The sequence below is a fragment of the Protobothrops mucrosquamatus genome, unplaced genomic scaffold, assembly GCF_001527695.2.
Source record: "Protobothrops mucrosquamatus isolate PMUCROS unplaced genomic scaffold, P.Mucros_1.0 scaffold655, whole genome shotgun sequence".
NCBI classification, from domain to species: Eukaryota; Metazoa; Chordata; class Lepidosauria; order Squamata; family Viperidae; genus Protobothrops; species Protobothrops mucrosquamatus.
The window spans coordinates 317256-340781 of record NW_015386944.1 but is presented as its reverse complement, the minus strand read 5'-3'; the positions used below and the strand labels follow the sequence as shown (position 1 = coordinate 340781).

The 23526-nt window shown below is 62.5% G+C and overlaps 2 protein-coding genes across 2 annotated transcripts; one reads left to right on the top strand and one right to left on the bottom strand.

Moving 5' to 3' along the window:
- Window positions 1–2938: 2938 nt before the first annotated feature.
- On the top strand, window positions 2939–10892 carry RBM28 (RNA binding motif protein 28). Its single transcript, XM_029284494.1, has 17 exons — window positions 2939–3092; window positions 3184–3339; window positions 3431–3528; window positions 3687–3762; window positions 4022–4114; window positions 5320–5394; window positions 6655–6724; window positions 6938–7047; window positions 7267–7340; window positions 7428–7563; window positions 7727–7791; window positions 8273–8431; window positions 9078–9212; window positions 9571–9645; window positions 10056–10396; window positions 10566–10667; window positions 10730–10892. The coding sequence occupies exons 1-17, from the start codon at window positions 2939–2941 to the stop codon at window positions 10890–10892; spliced, it is 2082 nt and encodes a 693-aa protein (XP_029140327.1).
- A 10841-nt stretch (window positions 10893–21733) lies between these two features.
- Window positions 21734–23259, bottom strand: LEP (leptin). The gene is made up of 2 exons (XM_015817920.1): window positions 23116–23259; window positions 21734–22093 (listed from the first exon to the last, which is right to left on the bottom strand). Exons 1-2 carry the CDS (start codon window positions 23257–23259, stop codon window positions 21734–21736), a joined length of 504 nt encoding a protein of 167 aa, XP_015673406.1.
- Between the last annotated feature and the right edge of the window lie 267 nt (window positions 23260–23526).

The following is a 23526-nucleotide window of genomic DNA, read 5'->3' as shown; positions in this document are numbered from 1 at the left end:
CAGCAGGTGCAACACACACAAATGGCGTTGTGGTTAGGGAGCAGCTGTGCAGGTGCTTAAGGTGTGTCTGAAGATGCCCGCAGCCATTCACCGCAAAAGGGGATGAGCCGAGGGGCAGCTGGGGCCAGTGGTGGTCAAGCCTTGGACTGCAGCTGCCATGGAGGGAGGGCTCCAGGGGTCGGGCTCTGGCCAGGCCAGCACACAGGGGGGGGGAGAGATCCAAAGACAGACTTGAGAAGGCGGAAAGCGCTGGCGGTCCTGATCCTGAGTCTGACCTCTAAAGGTCAAGGGGGGGGCGAGGCCTCCATTTTATCTTGAGCAAAAGAGGTAGGCCAGCCAAGGAGGGCCTGGGGGTGCCCTTCTGCCCCCCCCTCCGTGGCCCCCAGGGAGCCTCTGGATTGGCAGGGGCTGCCACACCAGGGGACGGGCAGTTTGGACCCAGGAGGTGTCGGGAGAACTTCCATTTTGGGACCCAGCCAGCCCAGAGGCCTGATTGCCATCTATGTTCAGAATACAGGAGGGAGGCAGGGGGGAGGGCACCCGTTTGGCATCTGCCAGGAGCAGCCACAGCGGGCAAGGCCGGGTTGGAGCCACGTGTGTGCCAAGGTGCATTTGTGCAGGCATGCACAGGGCACGTGCCTCCCCCCCCATCCACGTTGCTTAGTAACTGGTTTCCACAGGACTCTGCCGCCCTCTGGTGGACGCAGCTGAGGCTGGCAGCCAGCTTTGCCCCTTCTGAAGCAGCCCACGGACCATCTTGAGGATCTGTTCCCAGCCAGATTCGAACCGGAGAGGCAGATGGCAACCTGGCACCAGCTCAGTCAGAGCCCCAGATTGGCAATCCAGTCAAGCAGATACGGGCACGAGGGTGGTTTTGCAACTGAGCCATCCCTGCTGCCCACCCGGCCTCTGAGTCATTCCAGAGGGAGGCGGCGAATCCTCAGCCGAGGCTCTCCCGCAACTTTAAAAATGGCCAAGATGGGGAGGGCATTTTCAGAAGATACCAGGCTGTCCTTGCAGGACAACCTGACCTCGACAGGCTTGGCCCCTGGGCCAGACAGACCCCGGAGGATGAAGGTCAGTGCGGAATCTCTTTACACAGGAAGAAGCCCAAGTGCCAGCAGAAGTCCTGGTTGTGCACGTGACAAGATCTGGGATCTCCAGCTGAACGTGGGCAAGCAGGCCGATGTGGCAGCTAAGAAGCCAAATGCCATTAGCAGAAGCACCACAGCCAGGCGGGGGAGGGGAGGTGGGCGGGCAGGGCGGGCAATAGTTCCGTTGCACTTTGGGATGTTCCGGTCACTCTTCTCCAGTTTTGGGCACCAGTCTTAAGAGAGACGTAGCGAGAGCTTCCGAGACGATCAGGAGCTTGAACGCCAACCCTGCAAGGAAGCTTTACAGGAGCTGGGAGGCCGAACCTGCCAAGGAGGAAGGAGAGGGGTCTGCAAACCTCCGTCCTGGGTAAAAGATTCTTCTCCACGGTGGAAACCCAGAGGAGGACAATCAGCCAGTCCAAACGTAACGGAGGCAGATTCTGTGCAGCGTCAGAGATTTCTGTGGTGCCAGAGTTGTAAATCAACAGCACCCTCTGCCGGGAATGGCGACTTCCCACTCACCAAACACTTTCAAAGTGCGTTGGTTGAGTGATTGTCAAGGATTGTTTAGATGACCTCTAAGTGTCTTTCCAACTCACGCTTTGTAGGACCCAATGAGGTCCATGTTGGTGGCACTGATCTCTCTGGCCTGCTCTGTCAGCAAATGGATGGCCTGGCTAAGGACTGCATGAGGGCGAAGGGGGGGGGGCGAAGCCATCAAATCAACCTACCAGTAGAAAACTCCATTGCAGTCGAGACGGGAAGCTTCTCCCCTAAAAAAGTGCCAGGTTCCAATTTTTAAAAAATCTGGCCTTGTTTCCTACGGCAAAAGGGATGCAAACAAGTACAGCTGCCTACACACACACACACACACACACATATGAGGAAAGGAAGCGTTGGAGGAGAGCAGCTGGCCCTCCCCTGCCAGAACAGCTGATGGATCTTGGGCTGCCCCAACAGAGGTAAACCACTGAGGTCCCAGGGAGGGATACCTGCCCCACACGCCCTGCTCAGGGGAGTCCTGGAAGACTGGGCCCACTTCTGGCCCCCGGGATACAAGGAGGTCACAGAGGGACTGGAAATGGGGCAGAGAAGAGCGACCAGGATCACAGCTACATCCTGGGAAGATTTCCGGGGAATCTTTAGCCTCCAGAAGAGGAAGGCCTCCCAGCCTCAAAAGGCTGGCCAGGGGAAGGCGGGGAGCAGTTATTTTACTTTATTTTATTTATTCAATGTTTATGCCGCCCCGTCTCCCCTACGGGGTGACTCAGAAGTTTTGCTCCGGAGCTCCGGAGGGCAGGAGAAGACCCAGCCTGGCAGAGACGGAGCCCAGCTCAAGACTCTCGGGGCCACAAAGCAGGGGCTCCTCCTTGGGGTTCAAAGCCACCATCCTTTCTCGGGGATGGCCTGAGGAACCTCGTGCCGGGCAGAGGGCTGGACTAGATGACCTCCAGGGACACATGTACACACAGTTCCCCCCCCCAGAGCAAGGGAATCCACAAAGGGGCGGGAGCCGAAGAGAAGCGCCAGTCCGAGCCATCCCCGGCGAAGGTTGGGACAAAACCGCTGTGTTCGCAGCCTACCTCCCCCGCCCCCCCCCGGTACCTCTTGGCTGACCCGCGGACCCGGGCCCCGCCCCTGCCGGCGGGCCCCGCCCCACTCGCGGGGGCTGCGCACGGACCGATCGGGGAGCCCCGCCCCACAGAGGCAGACAGGGGAGGAAAGCCCCGCCCGCCCCGGGCATGCGCACTCGCGCCACCCGGCGGACTCGCCCTTCCCCGCCGCGCCTGGAGGGGGCGCCCGCGCTTCCGGCCGGCCAGCCGACTGTTTCCGGGAGGCGCAAGATGGCGGCGCCCGGTCCTCACGCGTGCCCCCCCGGCGGGACGGGGCGGACGGTGCTGGTGCGGGGGCTGCCCCCCTCGGCCCGCGCCGCCCAACTGGAGCGGGAGTTCGGGCAGGTGGGGCCGGTGCGGCGGGCGGTGGCCGTGACGGCGCCCGGTGAGTGCGGGGGGGAAGGACGGTGGCGGTGGCGGGGGAGGAGGGCGCCCCCCCCACACACGGGTCCTGACGGGCGGCGCGGTCGTTGCAGGCGGCGAGGCGTGCACCGGGCTGGGCTTCGTCTGCTTCTCCCTGCCGGAGGATGCGCAGCGGGCCCTGCGCGAGATCCGCACCTTCGGCGGCCGCCGGGTCAGCCTGGCGTTGGCGCGGCCGAAGCGGCGCAGGGCGGGAGGCGGAGGCGGCGCAGGTGAGCGGCGGGGGGGTTGCGGGGGGGGCGGGAGGCGGGAGGGATCCCTGCCCTGGGCCCCCCTCACGCGCCCCGCGGCTCTCTCCCCCAGAGGCCCCCCCGGAGGCGCCCCCGCCGGCGCAGCAGCCCCCCAAGGCCAGGGGGCCCCCCAAGAAGGCCCGGCTGATCGTCCGCAACCTCAGCTTCAAGGTAGGAGGGGGCGCCGGGCGGGGGGGGCGTCTGTTCCCCGGCCTGGGAGGGGGCGGCCGCCTGGCTCTTCCCCCCCCCGCTCGGAGCTCCCCGTGGCCAGCCGAAGGCCGAGCCGCTGCCTGAGCCCGGGCTGCCCTTTTGCTTCTCCCCCCCCCCAGTGCACCGAGGGCGACCTGAAGAGCGCCTTTGCTCCCTTTGGGACCGTCCTGGAAGCCTCCCTGCCCAGGAAACCAGGTAGGTGGGCAGGGGCTGCACTGCCATCCCCCTCCCCAAGGCTCCTCCCTTGGCAGCCTTTCCTTCTGCAGGTCAGGGGTGACGGCTGTTGGTGGACTCTCTCCCTCCCATCGTATATGGAGTGGGAGAATCCAGGAGACTGCTCTGGGCGAGGGGCTGCTTTGTCCCCCTCCCTCTGAAGGGCAGAAGCTGCAGTTCCTGCGATGTGGGGAAGAAGCTGGCCTGGGGAATGTGTGAACGCCTTGATCTTCCCTTCCAGATGGAAAGCTGCGCGGCTTCGCCTTTGTGCAGTTCAGGAATGTCCTGGAAGCGGGAAAAGCCCTGAAGGGGATGAACATGAAGGAGATCAAAGGTGAGTCCCTGCAACCTGTTCAGGCCAGCAGGATTTGGGTGGGAATCCGTCCTCTCGTGCTGAGATGCTCCCAGAGGAGCAGGGGGGGGACCAGCTGTGGCTCGGCAGACACCAGCCTCGGGGGAAGAATTGCCTCTGTGTCTGCGCACACAGTCTTCGCTTCTGTGCAGGGCTGAGCGCCGACGGCACAAAGGTGTCCCGGATATAAAAGCAGCCCAGGCTGAATATTGAGGGGAAGAACCATGTTGCTTTATGGGAAGGAGGAACCTCAAGCACTGGAAACGCCAGGGTTTTTACAGAAATTGAGGGCTGCAAGACAGGAATTCCTGGGGATCTGGGGAAGCTGGGCAGGTTCCAGTCCCTGTACCCGAGCAATTTCCATGGTTAGGCCAAATTGGGTGCGCATCCCTGATTGAGGAGGGAAAGCTGGGGTTTCTCTAGGCCGGTGATGGCAAACCTTTTACAGACCGAGTGCCCAAACTGCAGCCCAAAACCCACTTATGCATCGTCGGGTGCCGGGTGGGCGTGGCACATTGGGTGGGTGTGGCCCATTGGGTGGGCGTGGCTGCGGTGATAACGGCAGACTGGGTGGGACTAAAAAGTTCAATCAATTCCAACTTTGCAAGATCTTTTTTTCCCCACGAGAAGTTGAAATTGACTGATTGAACTTTTTTTTTTTTGCACACGGCGGCGGAGGCCTAAAGTGAAAAGGTTTTATAAAACCCAGCTGAAGGCCTAGGAATGGGGCGATGGCGCACATGCCCACAGAGAGGGCTCTGAGTGCCGCCTCTGGCACCCGTGCCATAGGTTCGCCACCACTGCTCTAGGCTGCAGTTTCCCCTGGGCCGTGCTGTGTGGCAGTGCGGAGACTTCTATTTTTGGTCTAAATGGACTTGCAGAGGGCTTTGCCTCATGCAGGGTCAGTGTGGGTCTGTGGGCAAGGAGGGGAGCTGGGGATGACCCTGGTCATCTGGGGAAAGAGTGCAGTAGCCTCCATCTGATCTATTTAGACCCCTTTCCTCCACTGCAGTGACCCGTGCCATCCTGGCAGTTAAGCAGGGCAGGCCTGAAGGTGGAGGGAGGCGTGTCAGGTTTTTAAAAGCAGGCAAAGAGGTGGGTGACCTTTTTGTCCTCCCATGTAAGCCTCACCTGAGTCTGGGGCCTCTCACTCCAGCCAGCCTCAGCCTTCCCCTTACTCCCTGCAGAGCGTCCGGTGGCTGTGGATTGGGCGGTGGCCCGGGAGAAGTACCAGGCTGCGCAGGCAGAAGGTGTCCCTGACGGTGAGTGGCCGACTTGTGTGAATTGGGGTGGGCAATTTCAGGGGCTTGGGGGGGGCTTTTCTGCCCTCCAAGATTTCACCTCTTTTTACTGTAAAAAGACTTTCCACGGGGTTTTTGCAGCCAGATTTTGGAGTGGCTGGCTTCACATGTTGCTGTGACCAAATAAGCCCCACTCTGGTTTGACCTGAGGGTCTGGTTCAGAACATCTCCTCACCTTCTCCCTGCCCTGTCCGTCCTCAGAGAAGAGAGCCCAGCAGGAAGGCGCAGACGGGAGGGAAGAAAAAGGAGGAAGACCGGCCTCTGCAGGGCCAGGAAGACGCGGCAGGTGAGCCGCAGGGAAGCTGGGGAATGGGTTTGCTTGTGGCGGAAGCCTGGGTGCTTGTGGCCAGCTGGGGCTGCCCTCTGGAGAGCAGTGGGCAGTTGCCAAGCTCTGCAGCTTCCTCTTCCTGCCCAAAGCCAGCAGCCCAGCCCCCCCCCCCCTCGGTTTTGCCTCCCAGAAACACCCCCTTGCTGGTCCCCCCTGACTGGCCTCTGCTCCTCGCAGGGACCCCGAGCCCCAAACGCCCTCCGCGGATAGCGAGGACGGAGAGCAGGAAGTCGGCTCCACGGAGGAGGAGGAGGAGGAGCCGGAGGAGGAGGAGCCGGACGAGGCTGGGAGTTCCGAAGAGGAAGAGGAGGAGAAGAGTGCTGAGGAAGAGGAGGAAGGAGGAGGAGGTTGGTTCAGTCGCTTTGGAGGGACTGGATGAGGAGACTCTGCCCACCTTGAAGCAGCAGGAGAAGACCCCGTACAGGTAGTCCTTGACATGACCACAGCTGAGCCCAACATTTCTGTTGCTAAACAGGAGAGTCGTTAAGTGAGTTTTGTCTCATGACCCTTCTGGATCACGTGACCGCAGGGATGATGCAACGGTCATAAGTGTGAAAAAGGGTCACAGGTCACCTTTTTCAGTGCCCTTGTAACTCTAAATGGTCACTAAGCGAACGGCTGTAGGTCAAGGACTCCCTACGTTAGGCCAAAGGGCGACGGGGGTCCTCCGAGGGGATTCCGCTGTTGCTCAGCTTCTGTTCGGTTATCTCCTCCGATGGCTTCCCAGAGGCTTCTGCTTCTCCCGAGGGCCGCCTTGCCAGACCCGGAGGCCTCTGGGGAGAGTCTCAGCAGAGGGAGGGGTGATACCTGCTTCCCCCCCCCCTCGGAGTTTTCGCACCCATGGCTCTGGCATCTCTGACACTGGCTGATTGGGTCTCCCCTGGTCTCTGCAGGAGAGGGGCCTGCCCCAGAGCAGAAGCAGCACCGCTCGGATGTCGCAGAGGGCCGGACTGTCTTCCTCAGGTGGGTCCGCGGGGGGAGGGTGCTGGGTGCCTCCCTGGGGGCTGGAGGGCTGTTGCCTCATTTCCGGGGAGGGCTCCTGAGGTGCTCCTGCCTGGGGGCCCCGGCCACACTTGGTATCAGCACGGACCCTGTGCCAGGCGGACCTGGCTGCCCCCCTCCGCCCCCCGGGGTGTGGGGACAGGTGTGGAGGGAGCCTCCTCTGCTTCCCCCCAGGAACCTGTCCTTTGACACGGAAGAGGAGGAGCTGGGGGAGCTGCTGGAGCAGTTTGGGGACCTGAAGTATGTCCGGATTGTCTTGCACCCTGACACGGAGCACTCCAAGGGTGAGTGGGGCTTGCAGACCCCGTCCTCACTCGGCCGGGGGGGAGGCACCCACACCCCTTTGGCCCCCCGTTCCTCTGCGGGAGGCATAAGAACAAGGGCCAAAATTGATCTTTTCCTTGCCTCCCCCTCACCTGCAGTGGCCATTCAGAAGCCCCCCCCCATCTTTTCTTGGCTTCTTTCCTCCAATCGCCTTCCCCCCCCCCTTTTGCCCTCCTCAGGCTGTGCCTTTGCCCAGTTTGCCACCCAGGAAGCTGCCCAGAAATGCCTGCAGATGGCACAGGAGGAGAGCGAGGTGAGAGCAGGAGGCTGTGGGGTGATGGCAGGGGGGAGCCCCTCCCCAGGACGCCTCCCTCTCACCGTCTTTTCTCCTCCCTGGAAGGCTCGGGGGCTCCATCTGGGGGGCCGCCGTCTCCGGGTGGACCTGGCCGTCAGCCGTGAGGAAGCCCAGCAGCTGCGGAGCACAAAGGCCCAGAAGCCGACTGGCACCCGCAACCTCTACCTGGCCCGGGAAGGCTGTGAGTGGGCCCCTCCCTCCCTCCCTCGTCCCCGGGACCTCTGGACCCAGCCCTGCCGGGGGAGAAGCCCTCCGGGGACCACAAGCCTAACCCTCTGGCCGGCCTGTGACCCGTGAAGGCCCCGTCCTCTCCGGCCGGCCTCACCCTCCCTTTCCCTCCGCAGTGATCCGGGCCGGCACGAAAGCGGCGGAGGGGGTCAGTGATGCTGACCTGGCCAAAAGGGCCCGGGTGAGTGGCCCTCCTGCGCCAGTTTGGGGGGGGGAGCGTCAGTCTGCGCTTGCCGGCTGCTGTTGAGGGGCCCCGCAAGACGCTCGGCCGCCCGGGGCCTCTGAAGGCTGCCCTCGCTGTTGAGAGCCTCTGCTGGGGCCGGGGCTGGATGACCGATGCCCTCTGATGCGTTGATGTCAAAGGGGGGGCATCGGGAGGCAGCTGGCTTCTTCTCTGCCACTCAGCCCGCAGAGCCCGAATCGGGGTGGAGACAGGACGGTTTCCGATGGGGAGGTGCCGTCCCCCCGCTGGGATTAAGTGCCCTCCTGGCTCCCTGGTTCTCCCTTGGCCACCCACGAAAGCTGCTCTCTGCCAGGCTCCCGGTGGCTGGACTCTCCGCAGGGGCTTGGACCGGGGGGGGCCCAGAGCAGCACTTGGCGGTGGGTGGCCGGGCTGGGGGAAGACGGGCAGGGCTCTGACGGCCCCCCTCCCTCCCTCCCAGTTTGAGGAGCTGAAGCGGCAGAAGCTGAAGGACCAGAACGTCTTTGTGTCCCAGACGAGGCTCTGCGTCCACAACCTGCCCAAGAGGGTGGATGAGGCCGCCCTGCGGAAGACCATGCTGCAGGCGGCGGAGGGCACGGCCGGTGCCAGGATCAAGGAGGTGAGCCTGGCCCAGCCTCTCTGGGGGCCTCGCCCTCCCGCTGCCGGGACCGGGTCTCTGCCCAGGCGCCCTCCTCCTCCCGGGGAGCTGGGCAAGAACTGCAGATCCCCAGCGCTGCTTCCGGAGCCCAAGAAATCGGAGTGGAAGCGGTTGGTGCTCCGGAGCTGAGCAAGCCCAGAGTGGAGAGTGGGGGTCTCTGGGCTCCCCCCCCCAGTCTCTTCTCCGCTTCTGCAGGGTGGGGCCACTCCATGTCTGAGCCAGGAGCCCACCGGGGGGGGGATGCGCCGGGAGGGGGCTGTCCCGAGCATTTCTCATCCGAAAGCTCCTGAGCTGCTAGTTCTCCGGAACGGCTGCGGTTCTCGGATTCCAAAGCCATCCCGGGTCAGGGGTCTCCGTGACCCCAATCCCGGAAGCTCCTTGGGGTTCCTGATGTCTGAAGCGAAGCCCCCCCTGAGGGATCTCGGGGCTCCCCGTGGCCCTTCTGGGCAGGCAAAGTCTCTTGTGGCAGTGAAGTTGCTGCTTTGTGTGCTGAGCTCCGGAGGAGCCTTTGGGCCCCACAGGCCCGGAATCGGCCTTTGGCCTCTGGGTGGCTCCGGCCAGCCTCCACGGGGTGCCCGACTGCTGCCTGTCCTCCCCCCCTCCCCAGTGCCGGGTGATGCGGGAGCTGAAGGGCCGGGGCCAGTCCCTGGGGTACGCCTTCGTGGAGTTCCAGCAGCACCAGCACGCCCTGCTGGCCCTGCGCCAGGTCAACAACAACCCCCGGCTCTTTGGGGACCAGAAGGTGAGTCTCTTCCCCGGCCGGTCGAGGGGAGACCCCCAGCGGAGGTCAGGTTCTCCAGGGGCAGCAGCGCCACAGGGCCGGTTCTGGCTTGGCCCGGCAGCCCGCCTGGGGTCCTTGGAGTCCCTGCGTCCTTCCTCTTTGCGTCTCCCTTGCCCGACTGGGCACCCCAAGACTCGGGGGGGGGGCATTTGCAGAGGGAAGCAAGGCCAGAGGGGCCCGGGCCTGGGGATTTCTGGGCACCCCACGGAGGGAACCAGGCAGGGAGTCGGAGGGAGGCCCCCCACGAGCAGGAGGGCAGAAGTCTGGGCGCCCCTTGGCATCTGCTTTGGGGCCCAAGTGGGGCTGTTTCTCTTCCCAGCGGCCTATTGTGGAGTTCTCCCTGGAGGACGGGCGGAAGTTGAAGCTGAGGGAGCAGCGCACCGAACGCAGCCGGGTAGGGCATCCGGCACCCCCCCCATGACTGCGGAGCTGAGACCTTCCCCCGGGCAGGCGCCAGTCCCTCCCTGCTGGCTCCAGCAGACTCCTTGGGGTGCCCCCGGGGGTCTCGTGGGGGGGAACTCCTCAGGTTTGCATCCTGAACTGCTGGAGGAGGAAAGCGCGTCCGGCTGTGGCGTCCCTGGTGAGAGTCTGACCAGGGCTGCGGGAGGAGCCGGCCACTCCAGAAGCCGGTCAGCAGCACAAGGTGGCCCCTGGCTGGAGAGCTGTGACCGGTAGTGGGAGGCAGCTGGCCTGTTGTGCAGAGGTGGCTCTCCCTGCCCAGGGTGTGTGTGTGTGTGTGTGTGTGTGTGTGTGTGTGTGGAATTGGTCCCTGGCTGCCAGGTGACGCTTCTCCCCCTCGTGCAGCAAAACCTGAGGAAGAAGCAAGCAGCTGCCGGGCCAGCAAGTCAGGGGCCATCGCCCAGAACCGGCCAGCCAGGGGCCCCTCGGAAGCCACCCGGGGGCTTGAAGAAGGCCCCGGGGCCCAAAGGAAGGGCTGGGGCCCCCAGAGGCCCTCAGGCTCCACCGGAGCACATTGGGCAGAAGAGGAAGCGTCCTGGGCCCCCGCCCAGCCTCCAGGCCCCCAAAGGAGCCGTCTCCTGGTCAGGCTTCCAGACCCGCACGGAGGAGGAGAGGGTGGAGCTGCCGGACGGCACGAAGCGGCCGAGGGTCCTGGCCCTCCCCTCCCACTGGGGACCCAAGATCAGGTAGATCCAGCCGCTGAGGGAGCGCCCGGGTCCCTGGCCTGTCCCCCCCGCTTCGGTCTTTGCCATCCCGGGAGCTTGGAGCCCCTCCCTCCCTCCCCTGCCCCCCCCGGATGGAAATCCCCTGGTGCTGCTCTCTGGGCTGACGGGGGGGGGCTTTCTCTCCCGGCAGGAATCGCGACCAGGGCAAAGCGAAGGGGGCCCCTCCCAGGAAGAAGAAGAAGGCCGGGCCGAAAGAGCGGAAGGCGCCCAGAGCTGCCCCCCGGGTGAGTTGGTGGGGTCTCCTCCCCTGCAGAGCCACCTGCCTCTGTGCCCCCCCTCCCCCAGCCTTCTGAGCCTGGCCCGTGGTTGTCCTCAGGGGCCCCAGAGGAGAAAGGCTGGACGTGGCCGGGCGGAGGTTCGTTTCGAGCAGCTGGTGGAGCGGTACAAGCAGCGGATCCTGGGCGCGGCTGGCAAGGCCGCCCTGCCGGCCAAGAGGAGCAAGTGGTTCGAGGACTGACTCGCCCCTCCCCAGGGAAGAGAGCCCCCCCCCAGCTGGGCGGGGCTGCTTGGATGTCGGGTCCTGCCCTTGGATGTCGGGGAGAAAAGGAGGCTCGCCCGGGGCCCGGCTTCTTGGCCCCGTGTGGACGGACGTGAGCCAGGACCTGGGGGGCAGACAGGCCAGGGGGAGAGCCCCCTGCAGCCCTAGAAATGCTGGGGTCTCTGCTGGCCCGGGACCTCTGCAGCCAGGGTGCGCGTGGGGGCCTCTGGAGGAAGGGAGAAGCAAGGCAGCCCCGTGCCGTGCCAGACCATCCTCGCCGTAAAGAAGGGCGGGCGCGTTAGCCCTGGTGGCCCTTCCTCGGTGCCTAGCCCCACGCGGGCAGAAATGGGTCCTCGCAACACCCTCAGCCTGGTGGAAGGTGCAGAGGAGGGTGGCTGCCTCTGCTGCAAGGAGGAGGAGGAGGCTGTAGCCCCGGAGCGCCCCTCGCCCATTCGGCCTCTCTTAATAAATGGCTTTCTCAGAGTGGTGGTTCCTGGGAGTCTCCTCCGGGGCTGGATCACAGGATCTCTTTTCTGTCGGGGGGGAGGGGGGCTGGAGCGCTAATCTCGCTGAAGAGGCAGGGGGCTCTTTTAGCCTGGTTCAGAGGTTCCCCCACCAGGTGTTGGAGACGGAATCAACCTCTGGATTGCCTACTTGACTCTTAACAGAATCACAGACTTGGAAGGGACCCTGGAGGTCTTCTAGTCCAACCCCTGCTCAAGCAGGTGATCCTATGCCATTCTGGACAAATGGTGGTCCAATCTCTTCTTAAAAACACTCAGGGTTGGAGCACCCACAACTTCTGGAGCTCCCATCACAGTGGAGGTGGTTCTCCCTGTCAGGAAATTCCTCCTTAGTTCCAGGTTGCTTCTCTCTTTGTTCAGTGTCCGCCCGTTGCTTCTTGTCCTGCCTTCTGGGACTTTGGAGAATAGCTTGAGCCCCCCCCCTTCTTTGGGGCAGCCCCTCAGACACTAGAAGACTGCTATCACGTCACACACCCCTCGTCCTTTTCTCTAGACTGGCCATTCCCAGTTCCGGCCCCCGTTCTTCACACGTTTCAGCCTCCTCTGTTGCTCTTCTCTGCGCTCTTTCTAGAATCTCAGCACCTTCTTTGCATCGTGGTGGCCCAACCCGGATGCTTTCACCGGGTGTTAAGTTCCCTCGGGGGGGGGGCACCTTTGCCAACCTGCTCCCAGTGAATGATCTCTCTGAGCTTAATGGGAGCCTTCCCACTCACAGCCCAGTTTCCCACTGGGGGAAGACATTGTTCGGGGTGCCTGGACGGGAGGGTCCCGTTCTGGAGAGGGGAGGGCGGGGTTGTTTGCAGCAAGTGGGGTGACCCAGGCCTCCCACAAAGCCCCCCCCTCAGCTGGTCCTCCAATCAAACCAGGCTCTGCAGAGGGCGCGTGCGATGGGTTAACTTGGGTTGAGGCTGAAGCACCCCACTTCCCTTCAGGGTGACTCTGCTGGCTATGCAGGGAGTCCTCAACGTACGACCACAATGGAGTCCAAAATTTATGCTGCCAAGCGAGACGTTTGTTGAGTGACTTTTGTCCCATTCCATGACTTTTCTTACCACGGTTAAGTGAATCACTGCAGTTGTTAAGTGAATCTGGTTTCCCCGTTGACTTTGCATGTCAGAAGGTCACAATGGGATCACGTGACCTTGGGACACAGCAGCGGTCATAAATACGAGTTGGTTGCCAAGCATGCGAACGTGGTCACACATCCGTGGGGATGCTGCAAAAGTGGTAACTGAAAAATGATCCTGAGTCACTTTTTTCAGTGATGTAACTGAGCGGTCACTGAATGGTAAGTCGAGTCCTTGTACTGAAAGCCCCCCTGCCTTTTCGACCCCTTTGGAGGAGACCCCTCAGGACGCCCGGGACCACAAAGCCCATCCCAGAAGCCCTGGCTTGGCCAGGCCCTGTCACCCGACTGACTGGGAAGAGGCAGGTGGTCCAGACGGCCTGCAGGCCCCAAAGCCCTCCTGGGGGGGGGAGAGCTGAGGCGGCCTGGGTCCTGGGATTGGAAGACTTGACCCTCGGGGGGGGGGTCTGGCTTGGCCCCAGGCTGCTCTCGCATCGGCCAGGAGGGCAGCGAGTCAGCACCACCTGGAGGGGGGGTTCACCTCGGTGCTTGTCCCAGCCAGCCAACGGGAAGGGGGGGCACGATGGGGAGGAGGCCAGCAGGGTGAGGGGGAGTCTTGCGCAATGCCAGTAAGTCGCCTGGGATCCTCCGAGCAAGGAGCACAGCTGGCCCAGGCTCTGCCCCTGGAAAGAGTGACCCCCCCCCGGAAGCAGCCTCTCGGCAGATGAGCTCACAGGCAGCCCTTGGGGGGGGGTTCCTGTGGGGAGCTTCCCCCCCCCTTCACCAAGGGGTGCAGTGGGAGCCTGCAGTCTAAAGGAATGCTCTGTCCAGGCCGAGCGCCACCGTGGGCCCCTGCAGCAGTCAAGGGCCAGGGTGACCTTCTGCCTCTCGGCTGTTTCTGCTCCCCAGTTCCTATTTGACCCCCCTTGGCCAGTTCACGGGGGGGGGGCATATTGCATGAACTTTCGCAGGGTGATGTCATTCTTGTGGCTCATTTTCCCGCATTTCAGAAGGGCCTTTTGGGGATCCCTCCTGTCTCACCCACTCTCCAGCCTAGTGCGTCCCTGGCCCTGCCTTCTCTCCCCTGGGGGCAGGGCCCTTTTAGGCTCTGGGGCCCCGGGAGAGCCACCTCCCTTACCTAGCAGGGGGCTGGGGGCCGGGGCCGAGAGCGCCCTCATCCTTTGCAGATGTCCTGAATGTTGGCAGTTTGTGCAGAGGAGCGTGTGGGTCTGGCCCGCTGCCTGCTGGATCCCCTTCTGTTGCAAGCGGTTCGTCTTCCTAATGCAAAACTGAAGCCTGGCTTGTCTTCCCCCCCACTTCCCGGCGCCAGGGAAATGAGTGCAGAGCCAGCCCCGTGACCTGACTGCCCCCTTCCCCAGAGCCTCCCTTCGCCTGCCCCACACTTCCTCCTGCAAGTGGTCCTTCTTTGCAGCTGCTGCCCGCCCTGCTGCTGGGCATTCTTCCCATCTAAGGCCAGGCCGGGGGGAGCAGGGAGGCGGGCTGGCTGCAGGAGGTGGCAATCCGGCTGCTTCTGCCAGGGCAGCCAGCCCCTCCGAAGGCCTGTGCCTGGCTTGGGTGCCGAACAGGAGGGAAGCCACCTCCATGCCTCTCTGCCAAGTGGGATCTTCTGCCAACCTGCATAACTCGGAGCGAAGAAGCATCTGGTTCTGGCCCGGAGGCTGAAGCGAGACAAATGCAGACCAGAGAGGGAGGGAAGTGGGCCCATGTGGTGATGTCCTGGCTGGCTGCCGCTGCCACCGCAGACACTTTGATGGCCAGAGGAGACAGCCACCGCCTGGCCTCTGGAGTCCTGCCGCTCCAGGGATGTCGTTGACTCAGCTGGAGCACCCCCAACGCCCCTCCCTGGGCTGGAGGGCTGCAGACGGGCGGTGGTTGTGCCAGTGTTGGACACGTGAGCACCTGCGGGTCTCCCTGGTCCCTCTGGGCAAGGGCTGGGAATGTTCCCCCGAGGGCCAGGCTGGGGGTGGCTCCCCCAGTCACATGCCAGCCATGCAGCACCCCCTCCTAGCTACGGGGGCCTCTGGAGCGGGAGGGCTGAGGCAAGAGCCGTCTGCATCATTGGCAGCTGAGTTGGGGGTCCAGGCCCTGCTCATTTCTTTTGGCCCTGCTGGACACAATCCTGGGCAGGACATCAGGCTGGAACTCTTCAGGAATCGGAAGCTTTGGATCGGGTGCCTGGCAGAACAGCTGCCTCCTGGGCCACAGTTCCACACCTGCCAACTGAGAGCCACTGCAGCTTCCTGCAACCCCTTCCTCCGCTGGCTCTCCCCTTGGGCAGGCCAGGATAAGGGGCTGATGGAACAGAAGTCTTGCTGGGCCCCTGATGCCCAGAGCTCCCTTGCCGTGGGGCAGAGGGGCCTGGGCCTGACCCACAGGCCAGTGGCCCAGGAAGTCCAAGAAAGGAAACTGGAAACTGCCCCCTTGGAGTGAAGCCGGGATTTAGGCCAACCCCCGGAGGGAACTGCGCTGAGGAGAGAGAGGGGAGCTGGGCTGCCTGGCTTGCAGGGAGAACTGCAGAGGACCAGGCGGAAGGAAGGCCAGGAGCTGGGGGTCTGAGGGGGCAGGAGTTCCCCAAAGGGAGATTTGTGGGAAGCCAAACCCTTGGAAGCCCCCCCGCCCCCCAAATTGGGGAAAGAGGCCTTTGCAGGGACCAGGCACTGAACTCTCTACTCATCCTGCTTAGCTGAGCTTGGGAGAGGCCGCCTGAGACTGGCATGCAGACCTGGGGTGAACAGACGGTGGCACTAGAGTTGCTTATGCCTGACGCCTTTTTTTCTGGCAGAATTTGCGCCCAGCCCTTTGGGACGTTGCAGCCACAAAAGCATCTGCCAGACCTCCTGAATGCCAGGGAGCTCCCTGCCCTCCTGGCCCCCCGAGTCACCGTAGATCTGGGAGGGGATGGCCCAGCACCCAGGGCTGGCTCAAGGGCTTCCTGCCAAGGGGGAGCTAATCCTGACCCCTTTGGGCTGCCGATTGCTCCATCCGGGCTTTCGCCTTCTGCCAGGGAGGCTTCTGGGTGCCAAGTTCTTCCCAGCCCCAAAGAGCAGAGAGGTCAGGTGGGGCCCAGGTCCCGCTCTCCCCAGGCGGGTGCCAGGGGCATTTGCCCAGCCTCTGCAAATGTGGGAGACGATAGTCCTCCTGCCACTGGGAGCACTGAAGCCTCAGCACCAGACTGGATGGTTTGTGGGCAAAGTAAACTCGGAACTGGACACCAACATGCCTGACCATCAGACTGCCCTCCTTTGGAGCTTTTAGGCACCCCCTGGCTGATGCGACAGCAAGCCACCCAAAGCCCCCCTCCCACCGCCCCCTCCCCCCCCCGACTCAGGGACGTTCAGCCCCACTTCTGAGTTCAGCAGCTTTGGGAGGCGGCTGCTGGTGGAAGCATCTCTGGGCAGGCAGGCGGGGGGGAGGAGCCGGGGGGGGCACAGGCTGAGCAGAGGCAGCCCTGCTCTGCGCCACATCACCAGCGGTGCTGCTGTGGCTGCTTGGGGCCAGGGAGCCGTTGGCTGGGCCTCCGCCAGGTAATCCACCTGGGGAAGGCAGCCAAGGCGGGGCTGCCCCAGGCCGCCTCCTCTTGGGAGGGGCCTCCCTTCATCACCGGCTGCTCTGCCTTGGCCGGCGGCCAGCCGAAGCGCTCTTGGCGAGGGCCTGGGTTAGCCGCCTGTGCGCTTGGCGTATCCTCTGTTGACCTGGGTTGCTGTGGAGACACGCGAACTGCCTCTCAACGGCCGCCGGCTGATGTCATCCTGGCCCGCAGCGGCCCGGCTTGCTCGCCACAAGTGGAGTCCTCAGCACGGGAGGCTAGCCCTGCTGCCCCTGCCCGCTGGAGCCAAGGCACAAAAGCTGCCAGGGACGGAGCCCACAGCCCTCTGGAGTACCCTGCCCTGGCATGGTGCCTCTCCCAACCGGGCCCCGCCAGAGGTGAAGCGAGGCCATGCCACCTTCTGTGGCAGCGGTGGCTTTGCTCACCACTTGGGAGGGCATTGTGGCCCACCCTATGGGCTGGGAAGGTGATGCAGGGATTCAGGCGGGGTTCAGAGTGGACCTCGGGTCTTGGATCAGGGTCCAGTTGCTGAGAACTCCGCTGAAATGCCGCAGCAGACGGTCTCCTTCAACGACCCCATCAGTCTCTTCCTTGGCCCTTCTGCGTGTCCATCCCGCAGCGCAAGCCTTCCATGGCAGCAGGGACGGGCAGGGGGCATCTGAGGGCTCCACCCTGGCCTAACGGCTCTTCAACGTTTTTAAAAATGACTTGGAGATCAGAGGGGAACTCTTTACATGGCCAGACAATATGAAGCTGGAGGAGAATGCTAAAGCCTCAGAAGATCAGCAGAAGGTCCAGAAAGATCCTGAAAGGCTTGAACCTTGCAGTTCAACAGTGACAAATGTAAGACTCTGCACCTGGGTAGGAAAAATCAGACTTACAGGCACACGGTTGGAGCTACTCCGGGGCAGTGCTTGAGAGACGGCCCTTGGCCTCTTGGCAGGCCTCCAAGTGTGTGTGAGCTGTGTGAGTGTGTGCTGCAGCTGCCAAAGGAGCTAATGCAACCCAGGACTGCATCAACGAGAGATGAAGCGACGGGTTCACAGGAACAGGCGTGGGTTCAGATCACTGGGGGTTCAGATCTGGTCCCCACAGCGGAAGGACGCTGAGGAACTGGAAACGGGGCAGGGAGAGCACCCAGGATCACAGCTAAATCCTGCGAAGATTTCCTGGACATCTTTAATCTCAAGAAGAGGAAGATCTCCTAGGAGTCTTCCCAGCCTTGAAGGGCTCCCCCAGAGAAAATGGGGGCGGGAGTTTTTCTCCAAAGCTCCTGAGGGCAGGGCAAGGCCCACCCTGGCAGAGAGGGACCCCAGCTCAAAATCAGGGGGAACTTCTGGACTTCCACAAAGCGGTGGAAGAGCTGCCTCCTGGGCCAAAGACTGGACAGCCATTTGTTTGGGAGGTCTTGAGGATCCCTACTCTGGGTGGAGGGCTGGACTAGACAGTCTCCCAGGTCCTTCACACCCTTGGGATTGTATGATAATTCCACGCTACTCTCCAGACCGATCCTAAACCATCTCGGTGACAAGCCGAGCAGCTTCAATGCCATAAGGCAGGGAGATTGGCTTAGCTCCTGCGTGTAGCTACTCCAGAGGGTTGGCTTAGTGTATTGTGCGAACCACAAAATAGGTGGATTCTGGATCCAGGTTAGGCGTGTTTTGCAAGGCCTGGAGCACCTTCCTTTGTCCATGTGCACACACCCCTCACAGGGTGGGGGGCCTATACCCCACCAGGGAGGCGGAAGCAGCCGGGGGTTCTGCCCCCCCCAGGTGTACATCTATCCTGAAATGGCCTCTTGCAGCAACGTGAAGAGTGGGGCTGGCTCCCCCCACCAGCCACGCAGGGAGGTTACGGGAGGACGAGGGTGGGTGCGGCTGCCTTGGATCCCTGCCCGCCCCAGGCCCTCCTGCCTGCCTTCCCTTGCAAGGGAGAGAGCCCCCTCCTCCTGGGGGCGCAGAGGCGCCTCTCCGGCTGAGCCCCCTGCTCTTTGCCAAGTCAGCACGGAGGAGGAGGGGGCCGGATTGATGGGCTGGGGGCTGGGAAGCCCCCCCCAGCCCCACTTTCCACAGGCCCTCTGCCAAGGCACACGGCCCGGAAGCCCAAAGGGGGGGGCACGGAAGGCGAAGCTGCAGCCGGCAAGTGGGGGGCTCTGTGCTGGCGTGTCTCGTCACCTGGGGCCGCAGGGCTTAATTAAAGGAAAGAGGATCATAGTTCACAAGGAGTCCTCAGAAGATCTGTCACGTTTTAAACTTGATCTTTTTTTAAAAAAAAATCCCCAAATGTTCTGGTTTTCCAGCTAAAAGAACACCTTCTATGAACCCGGGGAATAAATGAAAGCCACGGGGGGGGGGGGAGGAGGAGAAGCAGGAAAGGCTCAAAACTCAGCTCTGGCCAGGCCGGGCTGGGTGGCTTCTGTTCGCTGACCAGGAAGGCTGAACCAGGCAGAGTCAGCAGTGGTCAAGCAGGGCCTGTGGGGCAGGAACAAGCTGGGCCCCCCAGGCCCCATGGAAAAACTCCTTTTGAAGAAGTTGGGGGGGGGATACCGGGGCTGAGACCGAAACTGGTCGTGGCGGAGGCTGACCTGGGCAGGCTTCCCTCACCACGGTGATCATCTTAACTAATAATTTGGTGGCTTCTGTTTCTCAGGGAGCAGCTTCCCTGCCTTCTCCACTTGTGCCCCGCCAGCCCGTCCGGGGCTTGGACTTGGAGGAGCCCAAGGTCACCCGAGGCTTCCTGACCTCAGCTCCCCACCTTCACAACGTTCACGTGTCCTCCCAAGAAGCCAGCTGGGCCAATGGGGAAGGGGGCCGGGGGTTGTGTAGAAGAGCACCGGAAACAGTTCTCCCGGGGAAGTCGACTTGGCCCAGGTTGAAAGCCGACTCGGTCCCATGGGCTCCTTCAACCCTCCGGGCTCAGCTCCTCTGGGCAAAGGGGGAAGAAAGATGGAATCAATCAATCAATCAATCAAAGAATGAATTGATGAATGAATTGATGAATGAAGCAAGGAATGGGTGGTAGGGAAAAGGCCACATTGTCCCTCTAATCTTTTTCTGGGGAATTGCGGTGTTTGCTATTGCATTGTTAATGCCGGGAAGTATTGCAAAAACAGGGACATAAGAAGCAGGCCGTGTAGATAGGGAAGCCGGTCCTGGAGAATGACAGCCTGGAAGAAGACCCAGGTGTCCAGTGGAAAAGCCGGGGAGGGGGGAACTCTTGGCCAACTTGATGGACCAGCCAAACTTGGTGGGAGTGCAGGAGTGGACAGGAGACCCCTTGATCAACCAGGTACTGACGCCTGGCCCAACCAATGGGGTCCGGGCTGGGAGGAGGGTCCAGGTGCCCGGCCTGAGAAGAGTGCTGAGTTTGGACAGGGAAGATAAAAGTTGAAAAGCTCCATCTGCTTTTTAGAGTGAAACAAGGCAGCATCAGAACGTCACTAAGACCCTCTCGTTGTAATGCAGGGAGTAACAAAACACAATAAAACTCAGCAAAAGGCAGTTTGACCTTGGAAGGATTGGAAGGCAAAACCTGGCATTTGTCCTGCCTGGGAGGGTCGGGGAGGGAGGGGGGCGGGCTCTGCTTCTCAGCAGCCATCAGCTGCTCTTGCTGCCAGGGGAGGGTCTGAAGATGACAACCCCCCACCCCGGGAAGGAAGGTCCATTGAAGCATTGAACCATCTAGTTATGAAATATGGAGAACTCTCTCTCCGCCCTCCCTCCCTCTCTCCCTCCCTCCCCGTTTTCCTCCCTCCTGGGCACAGGCACTGGTTGGGAATGATGGGAGCTGAAGTTCTACCCATTAGTAAGCCCACCCGCTTGTGGGAGGCTGAGAAAGTCCATCACGGATCCATTTGAGTCCAATGGAAATTTAGCCCCCTTCCCCCTCAGCACGTCTGCCCAAGCCCCTTGCCCAGGACCCTGGGAACAGCCCCCCCCTCAGCTTCTGGGAGCGCTTCCCTGCCCAGCCAAGGAACCGAAACGACAGAAATTCAGAAGATTTGTTTATAAAACATAAATAGTCTTCCAGGTATATAAAGAAAACCATCGGCATAGAAAAAAAACCCCAACGAAAATAAATAAAAAGGCCACTTTTTTTACAAGGGGGGGGCAGGAGAAAAGAAGGGCTTCCTTGGGTGGGTCCCCCTCCCATCCCCAAGGCCCACTCCGCCGCGCCGAATGGCGCCCGGCTTCCTCAGCTGGAAAACGCCGGGTTTAAGCACTGCCTGCACTTCGGCTGCTCGCGTTCAGCTGGGCGCACGGGCAGCACCGCCCGGAACGAAGCGCTGGTTGCGGTCTGCCTCGGCCGGCTTCTCCCAGGCCCCGAAGAAGCCAAGGGCCGCCGCCCTCCCAGATGGCCTCCTTCCCCGCGTCTCCTGGGGTCTGCCCGTCCGTGTGAACCCGACTTTTCAAAGGTGCGGAGTGGCTCCTAGGGAGAACCATTAACTCTCCCCCCCCACCCCCACCGCTGAAAATCCGCCCTCCCCTGGCCCCGCTGAGGCAGACGGGGCGAAGGTGCCCGAGGTGGCTGCTAAAACGCCCCGGGCCCGTCGCCAGGGAGTCTTCTTGCTGGCCGTGGCTGAAGGCGCCTCCCCGAGTCTTCTGGATTCGGCTTTCCACGACCAGGTTGCAACCCTTTGCTAACCCGGCGTCTTTTCCTGCCGGCCTCTCCAGCACGGCTTGGCTGGTGGGTCTCCCCACCCCNAATGGCCTGAGGAAGAGGGGCTGAGCCACCGCCTCCCCTGCCCCCCCCCCGGCCCATCCTCCAAAGTCCTCAGTCCCGTCCGCATGCAAAAGAGAGCTGAGATGCTAGTCTGGAGACGAAGCTGGCGGGGAAAAGCCGGGGAAATCCTCTCGTTCGGGGTGTTGACTCAAACGGCGGGCGAGCCAAGAGCCAAAGGCCCACGCAGGTCTGTCTTGGAGGGAGGAGGCGAGGCGTCCCTTTGATCTCTGGCACCGAGAATGCAGTCACCACTCTGAGGCGGGGAAGGGAAACGCAGCTCCAGCCCCGAAGCTTTGTTTGGAAAGATACCCGATCCAAGGAGTCGGATGTGGACCGAGGTAAACCCCACCCGTTCCGCCCCCTGGAATCTCAGGATGCCCAGCCCAGCCCTGCCCTGCCCCACCCACCACCCACCCCGCTCAGGCGTGGCTGGGGGCTGCCTCGGCACAGCACAGATGTTCTGAGCTCTGCTGCGTTCTGCGCTTGTTCCGGGGCCCAGCCAGGCGCACAAGCCCCGGTTCTGCCCAGAGGTTCTGCCCGCCAGCCTCTGTCCAGGTGTTTCCCCTCCCATAATCCTCAGCTGCCTGCTTGCCTGGGATGAGATCCAGGGCGGCCCTCTCAGCAGCAAGCCTTGCACGCGGAGACCCACCCACCCCTACACACACACACAGTCCACCCTTGGAAACAGGAGGTCCTTGCTACACGCTACTCGCCCACCACCATCCCCACCACCATCGACATTCAGTAATTCTCTGCCCCACAAAGCGACACCCCACAAACCAAGAAAATCTACCCTGGGACTTGGCCACCAGGACAACGGCAACGGGGGTGGGAAAAATCTGCCAACCAGGCTTGGGTGCCACATGCGAGTCAAGCCCCCCCCCCCAGTTTTGCTGCAGAGGAATCCCCTGCTCGGCTCCCCCTCAGGCCCGGCCCCTCCCTAGCAGTTGTGCACGTGGTCCAGGTGTTTGGTGATGCTCTGCAGGCACTTTTGGAGGCGGTCCAGGGTCACCACCGCCGCGGTGTAGGGAGAGACGGCCAGGCGCTCGGTCAGGTTCTGCAGGGCGTCCGAGCGGGCGGGTCTGTGGGGAGGGCAGCCCAGGTGCGAGCCCAGCAGCTGCAAGAGGCTCTGGAGGTTCTCCACGTCGTGGGAGATCTGCGCGACGGGGGCCTCCAGGGGCAGATTGGAGAGGACTTGGTGGAAGAGCTCCAGGGCGTCATCCATGGCCTCCAGGCTCTGCACCGGCAGGTCTCCGGGGATGAAGTCCAGACCGTTGATCTTCAGGCTCAGTGGAGGGAACTGGGGGGGGGGGGGGGGGGGNCACACACACACACACACACACACACACACCGCCAGAGTTGGAAAGGGCCAACCCCTGCTCAGGGCAGGAGCGCAAACAGAAGCACTGCCAAAAAATGGCTGTCTAGCTTCTACTTGAACTCACACCCCGCTCCGCCCCACATCCACTGGGTCCCCCCTGCAGCTTCTCCCCCTGTTAGGAAGTGTCTTCGGGCTTCGGTCTGAATGGAGCTACCTGGACGTGCCACCCCCTCTCTGGGCCAACGACGGACAAGAGGCCGCGACACACACTCGCCCCCTCCTTCCCAAGGCCGGCTAGGGCTGTGCAGCTGCTTCTTCCGGCGCACAGCCTTAACCCTGACCCCCACCCAAGAGGCCCTTTAGCCCCCTGGGGGTGTGGGGGTGGGCTGCCCGCACCGCCAGCCTTCTGGAGCACTCTCCTCCCCGGGGCTGGGACGGGGCAAGGCGCGCTACGCTACCTCCGGGCTCCTCCTCCCGCTGGATCCTCAGAGCAATTATGAGGCAATTGAAAATTCCCAGCACTGACCTAATTAGGTGCCTGCCTCCCTTCCACACCCCGTCCCCGCCCGTGCGGGTGTGGAAAGACGAGTTATGGTATAACGGTTTCTTGTGCAGCCGCCACGTCTTATGGCGAAGATGCTCAACCGGCCCAGGACACCGGCAGGGCTTGGCCCGGATGAGCTGTTTTGCTCCGCAGCGTGAAGGCAACGCGGCTCTGCCTGGCAATGGGGTGGCCTTGGGGTGCTCGGGCCTCGCCCAGCTACACCTCCACATGGAAGGCGTGCACGCGGGGGAGAGCTGAGAGAAGCTGCTTTGTGTGTGTGTGTGTGTGGCACTTCCAGACGCCACAGGCATCCCGGGCAAGCCCAGAGCAGAAGCCAGTCGAGCAGTGGGGCTGCAACTGGGGTCAGCATGGGGCGCCGAAGGGAGGGCGGTCTCTGGCCAAGACAGGGGATCCCGCGCAAGCCCAGGCCTAGCAGCTGACAAGGAGCCCCACTTACTTGGTGCTCCTGGATCCTGGCAACTATCGTCTTGGTAAGACTTTTGGTGTCGGCGATGACCTTGTCGATTTTCACAGACCGGCTGTAGAAGAGGGGCAGCCAGACCCACAGGAACCCACACACAGAAATGTGGGGGGAGCGCATCTTCCCCTTGTGCCCTGTAGAGGAGGGAAATAGGGGCATGTGATGGGGGGGCTGCAAGAGGAGGGAGGAGGGCGAGGGGGTGAGAGAGGAAGAAGGGGGGCGAGGGCCACCTTGCCCTATCCGAGGCCAGCGCAAGCAGGGCTTCACGGGAGCTTGGGGGGCGGGGGGGGGTGCGTGGCTGAGGAAGCAGGGCTGTATTATTTGCCAAAGAGGAGTCACAATAAAAACAAGTAAAAGGGCGCATTTGTCTTGAGGGGGGGAGGGGAT